Below are 18938 nucleotides of genomic sequence, written 5' to 3'. Positions count from 1 at the left end.
ACAGCCTCCCAGAGCTGGATGGATGTGTGCACTGACAGTGCTTAGTTACTGGAGACTGGTAAGAATGTGAAAGGTGCCTAGAGACCAATCCGGATCGTGCCTGGTCTGCCTTCTCCTGAGAGAGGCTCCTGCCTTCCTCACACAAAGAGAATGATAATTTTGAAGTGCTTTTCTGCCTATGTAACTGTATGGAATGTGTATTTGATTTCAAGAGTAGGAAGTTTTGCATTCTTATTTGAAATAACCCAGAAAGTTTGGAAATGTTATTTTGGCAAATAGAAATATATGCCCTATGCTCCTTTTCTGGAGCTTGGTATGTTTGATTTAGAATTATTTCAAGAATATATTTGGCTGTACATTAGTTCTGACAGAGTGGACTTTGTGCTTCTGTAAACTGGAAGGCAGTTTGAGAATACTTTACTCCATTTCTGTGCTATTTGAAATTGTTGGGTTTATTCCTTATATTAATATGTTTCTTCTTTGTTACCATTTATAAGTGCATTAACACAAAGAAAATACATCACTTTTTCTGTTCTCACATGCTTGGCTGAGCATTCTCTGGAGGTTTTTGAAGATTTTTTTCAACGAGTTGGGGTTAAGGATAACAGTCATTCTCACCTCAAGAAGGTTTTTGCCTTCTGTTGAAGATCTGTTCATCTGTTCCGTGCATATTGCAAATACTCAGGTAGAATAGTGGTAGGACCCACAAGTGTTAATAATAACTTATTTTCTGTGTATCTGAGACACGTGTATCTAACAATATAATATGAAAGACACAAAAGAGATGGCAGGCACCTCTTTCTTAAATTTTTCCATGAGTCTCTCATTCTTTGGCCAGCTCTGAGTTAAGAGACTACAGAGCTGTGGTGCTGATATTTGAGGCGATGCTCCAGGACACACAGGAAGGATATTAACTGGCTATGCATCTGAGCATGACTTCAGCTACCTTAACAAGAGGACATACCAAGAAGAGCACTCTGGAAAATAGCAGTGTGCTCTCCTAAAAAATGATAATATTTTTCTACTTGACACTTCAGTCATAAATTGATACTGAGTTGACACTTGAATGTGAGACCTTCCGGGCAGGCAGTAGCCATGCAGTCCTGAAAATGCTACAGTAGTTAATTGTTTCAGTTAGTTATATAGATTATTTTCAGTTGTCCAGATGCAGTTATGTTAAAATAAATTGAAATTTTGTTTCCCTCCCCGGAGGGAGAGAATGATTACCTAATTTTTATTCCATCCCACTTCCCAATTGGAATGTCCGACGCAGATGGAATTAAATTGGAAATAGTCATTCCCGGCTCTTGTAAAGCTGAGCGAGCCCCTCCAGAGGGCGCTGCAGCCCAGCAGGAAACCATGGCCGCGGTCCTGGTCCCTCGGCAGCCGCGGGGTTGGGGCATCTCCTGAGGACCCTCGGGAGTTACCTCGGACTCCTGGGGAGCCCGCCGGGGCTTAGAGCTCGTCGGAAACAGCCATCTGCTGTATAAGCAGTTGGTGAGTTCTGGAAGGGAGGAAAGGCTTGTGTTAGCTGATCGCAGCAGGGTAATGAGCCGCTGATGTGATGTGGCTGCAGAAAAGGCAGAAGTGCTCCTGGCGTGTATCAGGCAGGGTATTACTTGCTGCAGCTGGGTATGAACTCTTACTTAAGGGTACTTGTTATGCTCAGCAAGGCAGAAAGACGTTAAATAGCTGTGTATGGAACAAAATACATTTGTTAGGAGGATAACAAGAAACCAGTAAATTAGAATAGATCTTGATTTCTGTGAGATGCCTGACAATGTGGATATGCAAGTGCCTGGATTAGAAACTAATATGTATTCCATTTTTAATGAGACCTTACCTACCTGTTTTAAGATTTCTATTTTGAGTAAACTCTAATATTTCACTTGTCTAGCAGTAAGAAACAGATTGGTCATCTAAAGAAATAGTGAGATTAAACCTAAAATTAAAATTTAGGTGCCAGTTCTGTAGTTTTACTATGGTGGAAAACCTATTTGGACCAAATTTTTATATTGTATTTGCTGAGGTAGGTATTTGGACATTAGCCACACTTTCCTCTGGCAGAGGAAATAAAAAACTTCTTTTATAAACCAACAAACATAATTTACAAAATTGCATGTTGTAGACTATAAAACTCCTACTTCCTGTGCCCTGCTTTAAAATTCACAGGAATACTACAGATTTCAGTCTCTTCTTGTATAGAAAAGATGTCCTTAATTTCCACTGAGAAAAGTTTCCAGTGTTCAGAATAAAATATGCTCAGGATTAGAGAGGATATTTGCTTGTTCAGGTTAATGATTTTCTCAAGAAGTTAATTGCTTGATACATGTTTTTATGCCCATATTCTTTCTGTCAGTCCTATCACCTGCCTTGTTGCAGTTGGAACATCAGCTAGGTAAAGAAGCAGGGAAAGATTGTCTTCCTTTTTATTTTTTTTTAGAACTTTATATTGTGATCTGACAGGTCTCATAGTAGAAACTATATGAATTTTTAATTTTGTAGCTATGAAGAATATTTCCCTGAAGACTGTATTATTTTTTTTAAACTTAATATATGGAATGTCTTGGTAGGGACTATAAAAGGGGGTAAAAAATTACAGCTCCAAAGAATAAGTAGGCTATCTAAACTGTGTTTACAAAATTCAGCACTGACAGGTGTCCAGAAAGCTACAGAGAATACTTTGTGTGGGTATTTGTTTATTTATTTAAACTAAAAATTGTTAGGTTTTTTACTCCTGGGCAAGCTGTCAAATTCATTCTTTCCTTAGGGCAGGCTTTCTTACACATACAGTTGAGCTTGACACATCAGCAATGGAAGATTTTTTTCTTTGGATCCTGGGGGAAAAGAAATGTTTTCAGCTACACTGATCTCTGCTCCTGAGTAGTAGTTTAACTTAATCATCACCTTTTCCTGTTCCCCAAGATGTTATAATTTCCCAACTCTGAAGAAACTGTTTTCATTGAGGGTAGTGTCTGTGCCACCCCAACCACACTATATGTTGTGAAAGGAAAATCCACATCCTTTTATTAAGACAGAGTTTTGTCTTTTTATACATGCATTATTGGCATGGGAGGGGTGGCAAATGTCTTAATCTTGTGTTCAGAATTTCCTGTTTTCTGCAGTCTTGATGAACCACAGCCCTCATACCTGTGGCACCACATAATTTGAAAATGGTGCTCCCTCCAGAAGAAAGTTTTGTGAAGACTGCACTAAAGAAAAGTGCTTGATTCTTGCGGAAGTTTTTGTTTTTATAGATGTGGGAATAATGATTAACTCATTAAAACTGATCTCTTATGACCTAATGTTTCAAGAATAACTTCTGTAACTTAATCAGGATGTCCCAGTCAAAATATTTTGCTTTGTGTTCCCCTGTTTCCCCTTTAGCTTTCCAGAAGACTGAGAGAAAGAGATTGGAAAGTTGGAGATCTCTTGCAAGCAGTGCTGAAATATTGTGAAATTATAGAGATGGCATCTGATGGAGAGCAAGCTCTGAGTAAATCTCTGGTCAGTTGGCTTCTGGAAAATGTCTGAAAAATCCAAAGATGCAACACTCTTCACTTCATTCCTCTTCTGAAAGGAGATAGAAGGAACACAGATGTGTAAAGTAAAATTAAACTAGTGAATGTTTAAGTAGTAGTCAGCATTAAAAGACTTTGAGGTGAAAGTCAAAATAGCTGTGCTGTGCTTTGTGATACTGTGCACATGGTATGTTTATTCAGTCCATAGTCGGTGTTGTCCACCCATGCATAACTTGTATTTACTGCTGTGTTCATACCACTGAGATATTTATGAACAACCCTTGTCTATCAACAACCTTTGATCGTAGTCCACAGGAGACAGTCTCAGACATGATATTCAGGATTCCCCTTATGCCAGGATAGCTCTTTCTCTCAATCCTATGTGTGCTATATTCACAGCAGGACGAAGAGCACTGATTTCAGCAAGAATCTGCTCTGGAATACCTTGCTGCAGACAGTGGAAAAATTATTTAGCTTGGCCAGGTGTTACGTGCCCAAGAGCAGCATTGCCAAGAAGGAAATTGTGACCTGCCCAAGCAGCCCCTTAATACAGCCTGGCTTCATAGCTGCCTTTATCAGTTTTAACTTTATGTAAAGATGGGAGAGTCTGCTCTGAAATTGCTGAGGTGCAAATGCATGAATTTGTTGACTCATGTAGAGCTGGTAACTTCTGGTAGAAGGGCAGAGTGAGAAGTTGAGCATAATTTCTTATGTAATTCTTCAGCAAGGTTTCCTGAAGCTTGCCAATCAGATTTAAATTGCTAAATTTTTTACTGAGGCTTTTGTATGCAGATACTTTTATGACACTAGTTCTGTGTCAAAGAATTTGTACATTCGTCTCTCATGCAGATGTGTTAAAAGTAGAAGATAGAAATTTCTGAGGATTTTGGCCATCTTTTTGAATAGTTTTAATTCTTTATTTCAAAGCAGCTACATATGAATTTTCTTTTCATGAATACAGACAGTTTTGTTACTCAGTGAGCACAGAAGTGTTTGGTAAAGAAAGCTAATAAAATGTAAAGGGGAAATTTCTTGCAAATTGATTTTTCATTTTTGTTAACTACCTTCACTGAATTTTTTTTAAAGGCACTTTTAATTGAATATTTTTAGCAGTCTTGTCAGGTTTCTCACCAATGCTGCTGATTTGCCTTTCTGTGTGAAGGGAAATCTGAGCCTTCACTTATCCTGTGGTTTGAAAATGTTTTTTGGCATTTGTTTTTTATATATCCTTTGAGAGACAAAGGCACATGCTAGTGATTACCAGGTTGCCACCTAAAACTTGGCAAATAATCACAGAGCGTTACTGATTTTGGATGAACAAAAAAATCTTAATAGTTTTTTCACATAAAAATATTTGATGTGGTGCACAGTTTTGTGATCCCAAACAAGGAGAGATATGGTCTCCAAATCTATTCCTGATTTTTAATGGCATATGTACAGTTCTGATTACCCCTACCCCATGAATTGCTATGAAGTGTCACACTGGTAAACTGAAGAGCACTGTTCTTGCAGTGTCTTTGTGTTTCAGGAAAGTATTCCACTGTCCTCTATGCAGAGACATGGTTGGTTTTGGTCCTGTTTTGTCATCTGGATTTCTGCCTTGGATCTCACAAAGTTCACCTTTCTTACAGAGCCAAAGATTTTTCATGTTTTTGCACATATATGTGTTCACACATGTGAACACACACAGGGTTTATTTATCTGTATGTGTATGAGATCTCACTGCTGTGAACTCCTGGTGCAAACTTCTACCACTAAATTAAAATTCTGTTATGCTCAGTTTATTTCCTCACTTCATATATAATTTCACTGATTGAAAAATCCATGTATGTGACAAAAAGACCAAAAGCCACTTCAAGGTCTTTTGTATTGTTATAGGTAATATAATCCAGGCATCAGGAATGATTTTTCTCCAGAGCCCAAGCATGTCAGGGGAAGTTATTTAATTCCTATATTTGGAAGATAGTTCTGGTAGCAAATATTTTTTAAGAATGGTACAAAGGTTGTCTGGATTTTTTCTTCTCCCAACCCCCCCGTATTCCTTTTTCTCTTTTTTTTTTTTTTTCTTTTTAAGGTTGATTTTCAGTATTGTTTTAGACAAAAATTTGAAATAATTCCCTGGCTCTAACACCTTACCCATAACATACCTATAATATACTTGTACAAATTTACCTCTAAAATTGAAATGTCAAGGAAATAAAATGCTAAAAGCAGTGCCTCATGACTAAATTTTTCTCACCAAGTGGAATTTCAAGACATGAGGATACAGTACAGTATAGTAAAGTGTTTCTGTACAGTGAGAAAGATATTGAAGGTATTGCAAATGTACAAAACCATACCTTTTAAAAAGCCTACAACACAACCAACAAAAAACACTGCAGGAACAGCCATTTTTTAAACTCATTTATTCAAATCCAGGAATGATGGATTTTGTAAACTGGTGCAGTGCTTTTTCATTTCATTTACTTTTTTGGAGAAAGGCAGAAGATTGCGCTATCCACAAAGCTTACAACTATTCAGAAAGTTAAGTGGACAACAGTTACAATGAAAATTTTTTTTATAAATGGAATCCTGTTTTCAGACTGGATCAAATATGTTGTGTAACTATAGATTGGTGTAACATTAAGGAAGAAATGGTTTTATTATCCTCTGAGGAAAGTAGCATAGTTTCCAAATTTTCATGAGAAAAATGTTATAAAATACTTCATTTTTACTGAAAACAAGCCAAAAAAACCCCAAACCCGTTTTCTACGCAAATTGTTTTAAATTTGTTCGGAATGACTTGACTTTCCTCCTTCTGTATGTAGTTAAAAAGCATTAATCTAGCCTGGCAAAATCATTACAATTGAATAATTTTAATAATCTTTGAAAACTGTACTCTTACTGTATCTGACTGGTACTGTCTGCCATATTAGTGAGAAAGCTGTTCCTTGCTAATGCAAGGAATTAAATTATACTTTTACTGAGTTTGTTTAAAACTCCTGACCACAAATACAGAAACGTAAGTGAAAACTGTAAAAACATGAAGGGCCACATTCTGGTCCCTTTAAAGCATACAGCTATGCTTATAAACAAACATAATAAGGTAGAGTTTGTTTCATCTTGCATTTTTTCTATATGGGAAACCCTGGTAATTTAATTTTTATGTTGAGGAAAATATAGACTAGGATATTATTGTTTTAGAAATCACCCAAACACTTTATAAATACATTTGGTGTTCTAAAAAAATGGAAGTGTTGTGGTGTTTTGTAAGATTCTGTAGAAAAAGCACTTTGAGAAACAGTCCCTCTGTAAAGCAAGTTATAAGTGGCCATACTTAAATACTAGTTTAAATACTCAGAACGGGGTGCATAAATAATACAAAGTATGCATAAAGCCTTAAAATAAAAACACAACAAAACTCAAACCCATATTCTAAATTAAAGAGGATTTGCTGTCTCAAAAAAGATGTGAAAAGGCAGCTCAGACAATGTACGTGAATACAATTTCTGTAGTATCTTTGTTCTTGAGTTTTAGAAGATTGTGTAAACTTTTTAGAAAAAAGCCAACCAAAACACAGAAACCCACATTCCGAGACTAATTAGGTCTCTCAAAAATGGTATCAGATTTTGGGTGTTACATTTTCTAATGTAACTTTGTCTGGGACCTTTTCTATGAAGAGAGACAAATCGTTGGAGATGGGAACACAGTGAGTAGTAAACACCAGCGCAAACCCCTGTAGTTCTAGACAGTCAATTTGCAAAGAAAAATACGAGATTCAGGAATGATTTTTATTGTAAGAAATTTGGCTTTTCAGCAAGAGCCACTACTGTCAAGCATTTACTGTACTTGAGCTCTGAAGAGGCAGGTACAGAGCCCAGCCACTGTAGTCACTTTATTTTGTACCATCTTTGTACATTCCTGTTGTATAGCTGGTGTTGTAGTTTTAGAGGGCCTTTGTTCTAATGTCTGAACAGTATTTAATAATAAAATTTATTATAATTTGCTGGAACTGCTGCTTATTTGTGCAGTGTTACAGTAATTCACAGCCCAGTTAGTGATGCAATTGTATACCAAAAGCAGTTTGAATAACTAAATGTTTATGTAACTGTACTCAATGAATATGAAGGTCTTGTACTGTATAATGGTGACAAGTTTTGCCATTTTAGTAATTTAACTATATTCAGTTTTCAGATTATGAACTCCAGGTTGCACTAAATTCATCCTTGTTTTAGCAGTGGCTTAAAATAAAACACATTTCACTGGCTTGGAGAGTGCTGTCGTTTCTTGTAAATTCATGGATATTATTTTTCTTTCAGTGAACACAGCTATGAGCAGTCTTGGTCACTGGCTGTGTGAGGAAGGCACTTGAGGGAGGGTGTAGTAAATAGTGCATCAGTAGATGGCATACTTCTTACAGAGTTAAATTGGAGTCCTGCAAGGGGTGAGGACCCTGCTTTACTGACTTTGGATTGAAAGGTGAGCCCACAGTTCCACTGACATGCAGTAAAGTGTCACATGGACTCTACTCACCTCACAAGGGGGATGTAAGAACCAGTCGGCTCCATCTTGCCTGGAAGCTGGGTTAGTAAGGTTGCCTTGATATTTCCGTGTGGACTGAGGTTGCTTTGTCCAATATTTGGGACACTAGCTTCAAACTCAGCTTTAGTCTTCTGGACAAATCCAAGAATACTCTGCTACTGAAAATGTATGAAACAGGACATTTTGCAGGCCTCTTTACTATCCTCAAGTGTTTTGGAATTTGTGAAATGCCCCAAACAGCATATTGTCAAGTACCCTAAAATAGTAATGCTGAGCAGAGATGATGTGCACAGTACCATTTCTAAGATTTAGAAGTCCTGCTGTTGCAGATAGCTGTCCTAATGTCCTTTGATATATAAGTTGTGAGTCTACTGTTCTCAGCTGGGTTTTATTTCAAGAATTAGGAAATTTTTGCTGAAGTTACGTTAAAACCAGTAAGCATGAGTAACTCTCCTTGATTATTTTTGCAATGGTTGTTTAAGGAGGTTTCTTTAGTATTTTGAGATTGTTTCCAAAAGGAGCACTCTTGTGTTTCATTACCATATCTGTTTCAAAGATTTTTTGTTTGGGTAGTGCCCCATGGTCAATCACATGGAAAATATATGTTAACTGAACCAAGCAAATAACTTACTCTTCAAATACTGTATGTTTGAAAAAAGGCAAGTAGTGAGTTGGAATCAAGGAAAAAATTTTCATAAAGGGAAAGAAGATATTCATGTGGAGGATAAATCTTGAGCTTTTTTCTTCCTGCCTTGGACTTTATTTTTCTTTCATTCAGCAGTCTGGATCTGGCTGGCTTCATTCAACCACAGAACAGTATCCATGCACTTTGTTTAACCTTGGTGTATTAAATTGAGAGTTAAGTCTCCAGCTTGTCCATAGTCTTCAGCCAACATGTGTGCTACTCCATCTCTTGCTGCTGTTGGTCAGACCTTCCTCTCAGTCCCTAGCCTGAGCTTCTGGTGTGACTGAGTTCCATGCTGGCTATTGCTCTGAGCCTCCGATTGGAAGGTGGCTACGGAAAGTGAGTCATGCCAAGGCTGCAGAAATGTACCCAGATCATTGACCTTACTGGTTATTGAGCACCATATTAATCAAATGCTGTCTCTTTCCCCTGCTGTTGAGGCAAACCATGAAGCGTGTGACTGCTTGGGGCAAGGGAACCAACAGTGACAAGCATGAGGCCATGTCTGTGGTCAGAGCACTGGCTATCTAGTACATGACCAGGCAGCACCTTTCCACAGAAATTGCAGAAACTGAAATTAGGACCTTTATGTAGTCAGGACATATAGTCTGCATTGCCTTTATGCCTGTGAAAATTGTTGCTGCTTGTTAGGACTGTGAGGGAGCTTTGCATGCATTTACTTGGGTTGGTTTGTTTGTATTTGATTAATAAAGGGCAGAAGAGAACACTTGTGCAACTCATTTGACTTAGGATTTTGGAATTCCAGTGCTTCAACCAGGAATCAGAGGAATATTGAGAAAAGAATGTGTGTGATAATGTGGTACTTCTTTCTGCTATTTGTCCCTGTAGCCCACTCAAATCCAATCTCTTATTTTGTACAGCCTCCACCTCATTTAACTTCTAAGTTAAATCAGAGGCTTTTCCTACACTTCCCTTGTGGCTGTTGCTGGTTTCTACCTTTTTTCTGGCCCTTGTCATGTCTTGTAGTGCAGCTGTCATCTTCAGCTTCTCTTTTGACCCTTCTCTGTTGTCCTGATGTGACTTCTGGCCTTCTTATTCTTGTCTGGTGGAAGTGGTTAAAAACCAGCAAGGGGAGTCTTAGCTGTGAGGCTATGGAACAAGACTTGCCTACCAGAAATCATCAAGCAGTGAAGAAGAGCTAAACTTGCTTTTGGCTGAGTTTTTCACTCCTGTAGGAAAGTAATCTGTGGTTGCTTTGGTTTGGAACCCAATTTACTGCTTGCAAAACCCTTGGATTTTATGCTGATCTAAAAGTAACTTTTAAGTTGATACTGAAGAATAATGTAACTCAAACATACTCCATAATTCGTGCTGCTCTATGTGCAGTGTGCTGCAGCTTGGCTTCCAGACACAGGGCAGAACTCAGTCATTTGGAAAGCTGGCAAAATCCCTGTTGTCTCACCCAGTTGCATCAGGTCTCAATTTAGATAGATAGTAACCTTTAATAGCAAATACTCAAGAGGTAAGAAAGTGATGTTTTCATATTATTGCCCCATAGTATTTTGCTGTGAACAAATGCTGCAACTGGACTGATAACCACACAAAATCAGACATGATGCTGTGAAAATGCTATCAATATGGACAGAAATTTAACAAAGAACCATCTGCTTCTTCTGGAAATTGTAGCTCAGAGGAGATGCATGATGTTTCTGTAGAAAATTAGAATATGGCATGGTAGAAAGCAAGTTGTAGAAGCAGAGAAATTATGTCAAGAGAAATGGTGATACTCAGGTGTCCTGTTGAACTCTTCACAGTATGTTATGCAGTATGTATCAGAGAGTTGCAGTTCACAGCTAAATCCATTGGAGTTAAAAAGCACTGGGAATAAGAGAGCATCCAAGCTGTTACAGGACTGTGAGATGCTTAACTAATATTTCTGTGGCAACAGATCATACACATTTTTCATTCTTTTAGCTTAGGAGGTTCAGAATTTGGCTTGCGTCCTAATTTATTGCTGTAAACCACGATGTGAATAGTTTATCTTCAGGGCAATCAGAGTCTTCAAACAGTTAAGCCTGAAACATCCTGACAAGCTTAGTACATGCTGGCATCTTCAACAAAACCTCTTTTCTTGTGACTGCCTGAGGAAATAAAGAGGTGGGTGTTGGAAATTCCCCAAGGAGTCCTCATCAGTATGATCAAAGTGCTGGTAAGAGGCTCCTAGAGACATGGTTTCACAGAATTTGGTAATTTTTGTTTAAAATTATCTTGTGAGATTTTTTTTTTGTCTTCTGCAAGTGTTGGAATGGCACTGCTTATGGTATATGCCCATCTTGTAGTCTGTGTGTTTAAAATATGATTTACTTTATTTTTCTCCATGTATTAGCTTGCCACAACTGTTAAGAAAAAAATTAAGTACACAAAAAAGTCATCCTTCCTGCTGCCATCCAAATTACAATGGATGAATGATTTAGATTAAGTTGGGAAATAACCATTAATCTGAATACATGGCAGCAATGAGAAGGTTCGTTGTTTCCATCGTTCATTTTCAATTTTCTTTCTTAAAATGTAAACATTTTCCAGTAATTAGATTGGAAGTGCAGTAAAGCTAAAGCTCATGAAATTGTCTCTAATTAACAAGGAGAAAATGAAAGAGAATGAACTGTGGTCACCACACAGTCTTGACCCTGGACCTCACATAATTTGAACTTAAATTCATTTCCTACCAACTGTCAAAAGACAGTTTGCATGTTTGTTTGCAAGTCAAATGTTCAAACACAGTTGTGTCCTAAATTCCGTATCTGTTTTTAAATGTGCAATTTCTACAGTTTTGGGTTGTTGAGAAGAGTAAAGGCTGCCAAGGTTTTCTTTCTTTTTGGTTGTAGTGTCCTTACTGGGTGGGACTTTTTAACTAGTCCACCTTCTCAGTCTAACTAGTACCTTTCAGCAGGGGTTATGGATTGCATTGACCCCACATAGCATCCTTGGCACCTATTCCATGGTATTTCTGCATTTTGCTTCACTGACTTGGTTTTTATACTACTCTCTGTTCCTAAAAGGTCTCCCAATCTCAAGTCCTATGCTGCAGACACTTCATTGACCCTGAAGAAGGTTTGATACTCTCAAAGAAGGTGAAATGTGTTGGAAGGAGTCAGTCTGTAAAATGGAACAATGATCCTGGGCTCTTCTGAAGAGTTTTGGACATTCACAGTGACTTCTTGTACTTACCAAATCCCATAACAGTTAGCATTTTTATTACTCTCCCAAATATTATAAAACTAATACTTTACAATTTCAAATACTTTCCTGTAATAATGCTTGCAAAATGTGGACCTTTTCAGGCAAATGTGAAAATCACTCAGGGACTGTCCCAAACTCATTGCATGTAGAAAAATCCTCATCATTTGGAAGTTAATCACTTTGTAAGTTCAGCTCTGGGCCCCCCAACATAAGGACATGGACCTGCTGGAGTGGATGCAGAAGAGGCCACTGACATGATCAGATGGCTGGAGCACCTCTCCTGTGAAGACAGACTGAGAGAGCTGTGGCTGTTCAGCCTAGAGAAGAGAAGGCTCTGGGGAGGCATTTACAGCATCTTCCAGTACCTAAAGGAGTCTGCCAGAGAGCTGGGAGGGGGGCTTTTTACAAGGACATGTAGTGATAGGAAAGAGGGGAATGGCTTTAAACTGAAAGAGGAGAGATTTAATCAGATATTTTAATCAGATATCTGGAAGAAATTTTCCACTCTGAGAGTGGTGAGGTGCTGGAACAGGTTGCCCAGAGAATTTGTGGATGCCCTATCCCTGGAATTATTCAAGGTCAGGTTGAACAACCTGGTCTAGTGGAAGGTGTTCCTACCTGCAGCAGAGGGGTTGAAACTGGATGAATTTTAAGGTCCCTTCTGACCCAAACCATCCTATCCTTTGAAGTACCTGACTGATTTTTTTACCTTTCTGTAGGGAGTTGAAAGGATAAAAAGTCTTGCACTGTTCTAAATGATGACTCACCTTCAAGGCAGTAGCAAGCCCGTGGCTACTTGAAAGTCTAGGTAACACTAGAAATAAATGGACCTAACATTTCACATGATATTATCCCTCTTTGTTTTGTTTTCCCAAAGGCATGACTTTTTAATAAAAGCCACAGCAGTAAAGACTGCATTTAGATATATGATGTTTATAACACTGTGATTGCCTGGAATAAGGGAATTCTCTGCTCAGCTCTGACAGGGGGCTTCTGGAAGATCTTTTGGGTAGGTCTACTGTCTTATTCTTCTTTGTTTCTTATTTTGTGAAGCTGACTGATGCCTCCTGCCCTTTGCTCAGGGAGGTGGTGGGAATTGTCTCCCTCTCTCCTCTACGAAAACAAGAAGTCTCCTGCCAAGCTGAATTTGATTGATGAGGCTCCAGGGAAAGAGTTCCTTGGCAGAGGATGATGTATGGCAGGTGGTGATGTGTTAATTTAGGTGCAGAGAGCTAATTTAACAGCTAATTAACCACCCCTTGAGAAGACCTGAAGTAACCGTTTCAGAATTGCAGTCCTCTGTCCTCTCCCACTGAGAATGTATTGGTAAGGGGTTGACGTGATTGAAAATTGCAGTATAAAAGGTAAAAATGTTCTTCATGTTATGTTTGAAATAAAAAAAAAAAAAAAAACCTTAGGTAGAGTTACATAAATAACTGGGTATTTCCTCTTGGTGTATGGGAGTTCAGACTGAAAATACTCCTTGTTAGCCTTAAAATGTGTTCTGATGCTTGCAGCCCCTCCAGAGAATGGTTCTTCATACACTATTCGCAGCTGAGCAGAAGAGAGGCCTCTGGGATGGTACTGAAGGACATATAATGGCAACAAGGAGATAAAACCATCCTGGCTGTGCTACTCACCTGACAAATACCATGCCCTCAAGAAAGCCACAAAAATGTTTTGAAGAAAGCAGCATAACCACTCTCCTGCTGGTGGTTTGGTGAACCTCACGGGGCGGCCCACAATCGGATGTCAGCCATACTTTCCAAGCGGCAGCAGGGCTGGTCAGTGGTTTGACATAAAATGCAGCCAGGCTTGTGCTTTGGCTCCAGGTAACGCCACCACAACCTGTTTAGAATGTTTGCTGTGTTTATGGTTAGCAATGGATGTTTTGGCCAGACTGGACCATCACAAGCACCTTCGCGATGAAGTACTTTGTGCAAATTGCCCCGGTCATTGGTCTTTCTGGCTGAATCTCATGTAAATGCTAAATGCTTGAATTTTCACCCTCACAGAAATACAGAGCTTTGATGCTATAGGCTTGCATGATAGCAGACTTTGCCAGGTTTTCAGGCAAGGCCAGTATGTTAAATTATACTAAATGTAGTGCATGATTCTCTCTGTAGCTTGATAGCTGTAATTTGTTAGCTAGAAATGCACTGTTACATACATACTGAGGTTTTGTGGATTTCCTGGCTTCGTTGTTACAATGAGGACAAGTGATTAATCATATAACATGTCTAGTGATGAGTGAGTACATCCGGTCCTGTTTTTATTGCTGTTTTATTTTACTCCCTTTTTCTGTACCTCTCTAGCTTACACATAGTTTTATACCGGTTCTTCTGCTCAGCTTTAATCTTTGTACTAATCACTGACAATTCCAACAGCCTTTTAAGGAAAAGAATGACACAAAAATAAGGCTTTTATATGCTAAGAAAATTGTCTATACTCAGATCTATTTTTTTTTTTCCTTTGGAGATGTATTCTCCTAGTAGGTAAGAAGTTTTAATTGTTACATCTTTTACATTAAGGATGAACATAGAACCCTGGATGCAACAAGTAAAATTGTGGGTTTTGACATTTTGTGAACTAAATCTTTCCTATCAGGTCCTTATTGTGAACTGTATCTGTGAGATAGATGTGTCTTTATTTTCAGTAGCCTTAAGTGATCTTCCACATCTTCCACCTGCCTCCCACGCTCACTTGATCAAAAACACTGTCAGAGAGAATCAGCATCTGCAATATCCCATAAGTAATGTCCTGGGACCATTTAGAGGATATTGGCCCATTTTTAGTTCTTTAAATTTTTCTGCATCTCCTTTTAATAACTTTGCTCTGGAAATTGAATTTCCAGAGTAAAACCTGGCTCATAATTGAATTTACTTTCAAAAATCTTTGCTTTGCTTTAAAACCCTGTCACCTTTCTCTTCACCACAGTAGGAGTGGCAATTCCAGATTGTAGGAAATTTGTTATGTCAATGCTAGAATTAAGGAAAATGCAGATTTACCCAGCTGTGAAGATGATAGAGGTGGGTTTCTGCAAAGGGGATTTTCCCATTTGATAAGTGTTGCAAGAGAGTGAGAAGAGCAATTGGCCAAGAGGTGAATGAGGTTACCCACAGGCACCAGTGGTGCACCCAATATGGTTCAGTTGCTGAACTGTGGGTATATGGGTCAGTGAAGAGGAAGAGATTACTGGAAAAGCAAAGAGGTGTTGGAGCTGGGGAATTCTAAGTAGCAGCAAAAATAGACAACATAACATGTCATAGTTTTAATGCAAAAAATGAAACCAGACAACTTTGCTGGTAAGGTGAGTGCTTGATAATAAATCTTTGGAGAAAGGTATGGATCTCCTAGCTTGTGCACGTGCACCTCCAGCCAGTGTGCAACCAAAGAAGAAAAGGTCACACTTTGCAGAACCAGAAATAAAAGTCCAGATAGAGGTAAAACTACAGGCCTAGTGAAGCCCAATAGTAGTAACAGATTTGACAGTAAGCATGTCAAAGATGGACGTGCTTACTACTTACATCATCAAATTTGGCATTGTCTACTCTGTGCCTGTCTGCTTGTTCCTTAAATTGGCTATAAGCATTAGCTTACATTTAGCTGAACACCTAAACTGCCCAAGAATGTGCAAACACCCAGGTTTAAGCCCAGCTGAAGATGTGTGCATGGTATAAACAGAGTTCTGCATATCTAGCTCCAGGATATGGACTCTGCTGCTGGAAGCTTGTCAGTCCACAGTTCTTAGCTCTTTAGAGGATGTGTGCAGTGCCACCAATCCCAGCTTTTGGCAGGATTTTTTAGATGGAGAGAGAAGGAAGATAAACAGTGTTAAGTTTGCAGTTTCACAAGGCTTTTGAGTTACTTGGAGAGATGCATTTGTGTAGGCATCACAGATGGCTGCAGTCTAAGGAGTTTAATGCTGAAAATCCTGGTCCTAATTTCCAGTTAGGCAATTATTTAAACTGAAATTTATAGTTATTGGAAAGTCTTTTAAGACTGATGGCATTATGTAAATAAAGGAAGATTTTTGGAAGTACAAGAATCATGTGGGAAGATGACACCTTTGCTATTGACTGCTGCTAGAAACATAAAATGAAGCTGTTGGGGCTTGTTATTCCCATGGCTTTCTTACCTTGAGTTTTTATAAAAGCCAATGCATCTGACAAATCAAGATGACTTATGGATGGCTGAGATGGAGATATCTGGCATCTTTGCTACTTAACAGTGAGGTAATTTTCTACAGAAACTTCTACCCTCCAAGTTTTGCCCTCTGTAAAAGGGGTCAGTAAAATGCATTTGTCAAAATGAGTGCCTGTTTGGAAAATTGCCACTTTGATACACTAATGAGTATGAATCAAGAGGAAAATAAATAGCTAGGACTTCTTACTGGGTTATTGGCTTTTTTTAGGTTTCAGAGTCAAAAATAAACACACAGTGGTGTCATTAGATTTACTTTATGAGACCAAGAAATTACTATCAGAATTTAAAATCAGTGTGTTTATGAAGACAAAATCTATTTCTTCTGTTAGACTCTAATTTTACAGCACTTAACTTTAACTTCCCAGAAATATGCAGGACAATGTCCTTGGCCTGTATATAAAAACCAGTATTTGACAATATATTAGCATGTACTGCTTCATGCTGAAAGTGGTCTTATCAGCCCATTAGAGGAATGCAGACATCTCTCAGCCCAAAGCCCACTGCTGACTACCTCTCTTGGTTTGCCTGTCCGCAGGTGTGAAGGCAGCTTGAGACCATTGATGGACAGGCTGAGGACCTGCCATGAGTCCTGTTGTGTGCCCACTGCAAACTTCTGCAGTGAACTTCTGAATGGCTGAGAGGATGAAATACCTGATCTGCTGCTGGATATCTTTATTTTCTAATAAAATCCCCCCTCCATTCCTTTTAGCATGGCTGACAACATAAAGCTCCAGCCAATGAAGAGTAAGGCTAAGATCTGTATGCTAAGGTGGACCTGGAAAGACATTTTCCAAAGCATTTAATGCTTCATTTCAGGAATGGGCCTGGGACCCCCTTTTGGCAGCTCTAACACAACTGTTATGCATTTTCTCCAAAGCAGCTTAAATGAGATGTGTAAAATACATAACAAACAGGCCTAGAAGGGAGGCCAAGACATTCTCTGTCTTCAGGGAAGAAGCCAATTTATAGTACTCCAGTCAGAACACTCCTCTTATTTCTGTTGCTCACTCTGACATTCACAGGGTATTTTGCAGCAAGGCTTGGTTAGAACTGTAAAGTCAAATTTTGCTGTAGCAGTGTAAGTGCCTTGGTGGTTTAAACCCCCCCTCAGAAGAGACAGGCATAGAAGCAAGTGCATTCTTTCTGGGAGCAATATTCCTACCAAGAAGCAAGTATGGGAACAGCAAGAGGTGTCTCAGTTGTCTACAGATCTCCTGTGAGTCAACATCCTTTAGACATTGCTTAAGCAGAATTGTACTAGCCTTCCCATTGAATTTGATAAGGTTCTGAATCCCTTCCCTCTCCAGTCTGGAATTACAGCAGAGATTTGGGGTATAGCTGAAACCCCAACCATAAAACCTGCAATGTAATAGAAGACTCCTACTCCACAAGCAAAGTCTCTGTCAGAGCTGAAATGTCATTTTTGAGAAATACATGCACATAAGGTGATTCACCTTGCACTTATTTTGGAATCAGCTGCTCTAAGTTCTCTGTAGGACTCGGGGGAAACAAAACCTTCTGGAGCATGATATGTTTCATTTCTTGGAGACATTTGAAAACAGAGTAAATGTCTCTATTTCTTTTAACAATCACAGCAACAGAGAATCATAGAATTGTTAAGATTGAAAAAGACCTCTAACATCCCAGAGTCCAAACATTAACCCAGTACTGTCAAGTCCAGCACTAAATGATGTCCCTAAGTGCCAGATCCACATATTTTTGAATGCTTCCAAGGATGGAGATTCTACCACTTCCCCGAGCGACCTCTTCTAATGCTTGATCATCCTTCCAGTGGAGAAAATTATCCTCATATCCAATCTAAACCTTTCCAGGCACAACTTCAGGCCATTTACTCTTGTCCTGTCACTTGTTACCTGGGAGATGAGAGTCCCACCTTCATACAGCCTCCTTTAAGGTGGTTTTAGAGAGTGATAAGGTCTTCCTTGAGCCTCCTTTTCTCCAAATTAAACAGCCCCAACTCTCTCAGTCACTTCCCATAAATGTTGTTTTTCAGTCCTTTCACCAGCTTAAAACCATGAAGGAGTCTGGATTACTAGCTGATTTGTTGATATGTATCACAGAATCATGGAACAGTCCAGGCTGAAAGAGAACTCAAAAGATCATCTAGTCCAATATTTTGGGGGGAAGGGAGCCTTAATGAGGTTATCTAGCACCCTGTCCGGTCTTAATTGGAAAACCTCCAGTGATGGCAACACCACCATGCCCCTGTGGAGGTTGTTCCAATGAATGACAACACTGTAATTTTTTTCTTTCTTGTACTGGGATGATTATACAGTAGTTGTTTGATATTAGTAGAGTTGAGTCCCACTCTGGGCATCTGGGCCTTTGGATTAAATGCTCAGTCCCAGAAGATATTTGCACTAAATTTCTGTCTATATGACCATCTTGAAGGGCTTTTTTTGGAGTAGTTCTGAGATCAGCATATTCCTGGAAGAAACTGGGAGCAGGGAATGGACATCAGTTGTAGTCAGAGCTTGAAATGGAATTACTTGTTTGTGCAGAGATACTGCCAAGCAAAAAAAGAACTGAAGTATTTTCTTGTGGGAGTTTCTTAGAATGGCTGCCATAAAAGAACTCTGCATTGCCTTCTCTGGGCCAGATGGTATTTGTGGACTGCCTGAATCTGCCTATAAGAGGCAATATAGAAAACCAAATTACTAATCTCGAGACTGTTCTATCAGAGAGTGTGTAGAGAATGAAAACACATTAGAAAATGCAATTTACCTGGGCACTTCTGAAGCATGTACCTTTGCTTACCAGACAACTCAATACAACTCTAAGCT

At 38.9% G+C, this 18938-nt stretch overlaps 1 protein-coding gene across 5 annotated transcripts in view; it reads left to right on the top strand.

Moving 5' to 3' along the window:
• AKAP11 (A-kinase anchoring protein 11) overlaps positions 1 to 7767 on the top strand; it is a 42627-nt gene extending 34860 nt beyond the window's left edge. For all 5 annotated transcript variants that reach the window (XM_053970220.1, XM_053970219.1, XM_053970218.1 and 2 more), the window contains one exon: positions 3388 to 7767. In XM_053970220.1, coding sequence (XP_053826195.1) covers positions 3388 to 3534 — 147 coding nt within the window. In that variant the 3' untranslated portion in view covers positions 3535 to 7767. The remainder of the gene's footprint in view (positions 1 to 3387) is intronic.
• Positions 7768 to 18938: the final 11171 nt, after the last annotated feature.

This window comes from Vidua macroura, chromosome 2 (assembly GCF_024509145.1).
Source record: "Vidua macroura isolate BioBank_ID:100142 chromosome 2, ASM2450914v1, whole genome shotgun sequence".
Taxonomy (NCBI): Eukaryota; Metazoa; Chordata; class Aves; order Passeriformes; family Viduidae; genus Vidua; species Vidua macroura.
This window is presented reverse-complemented; position numbering and strand designations above follow the sequence as displayed.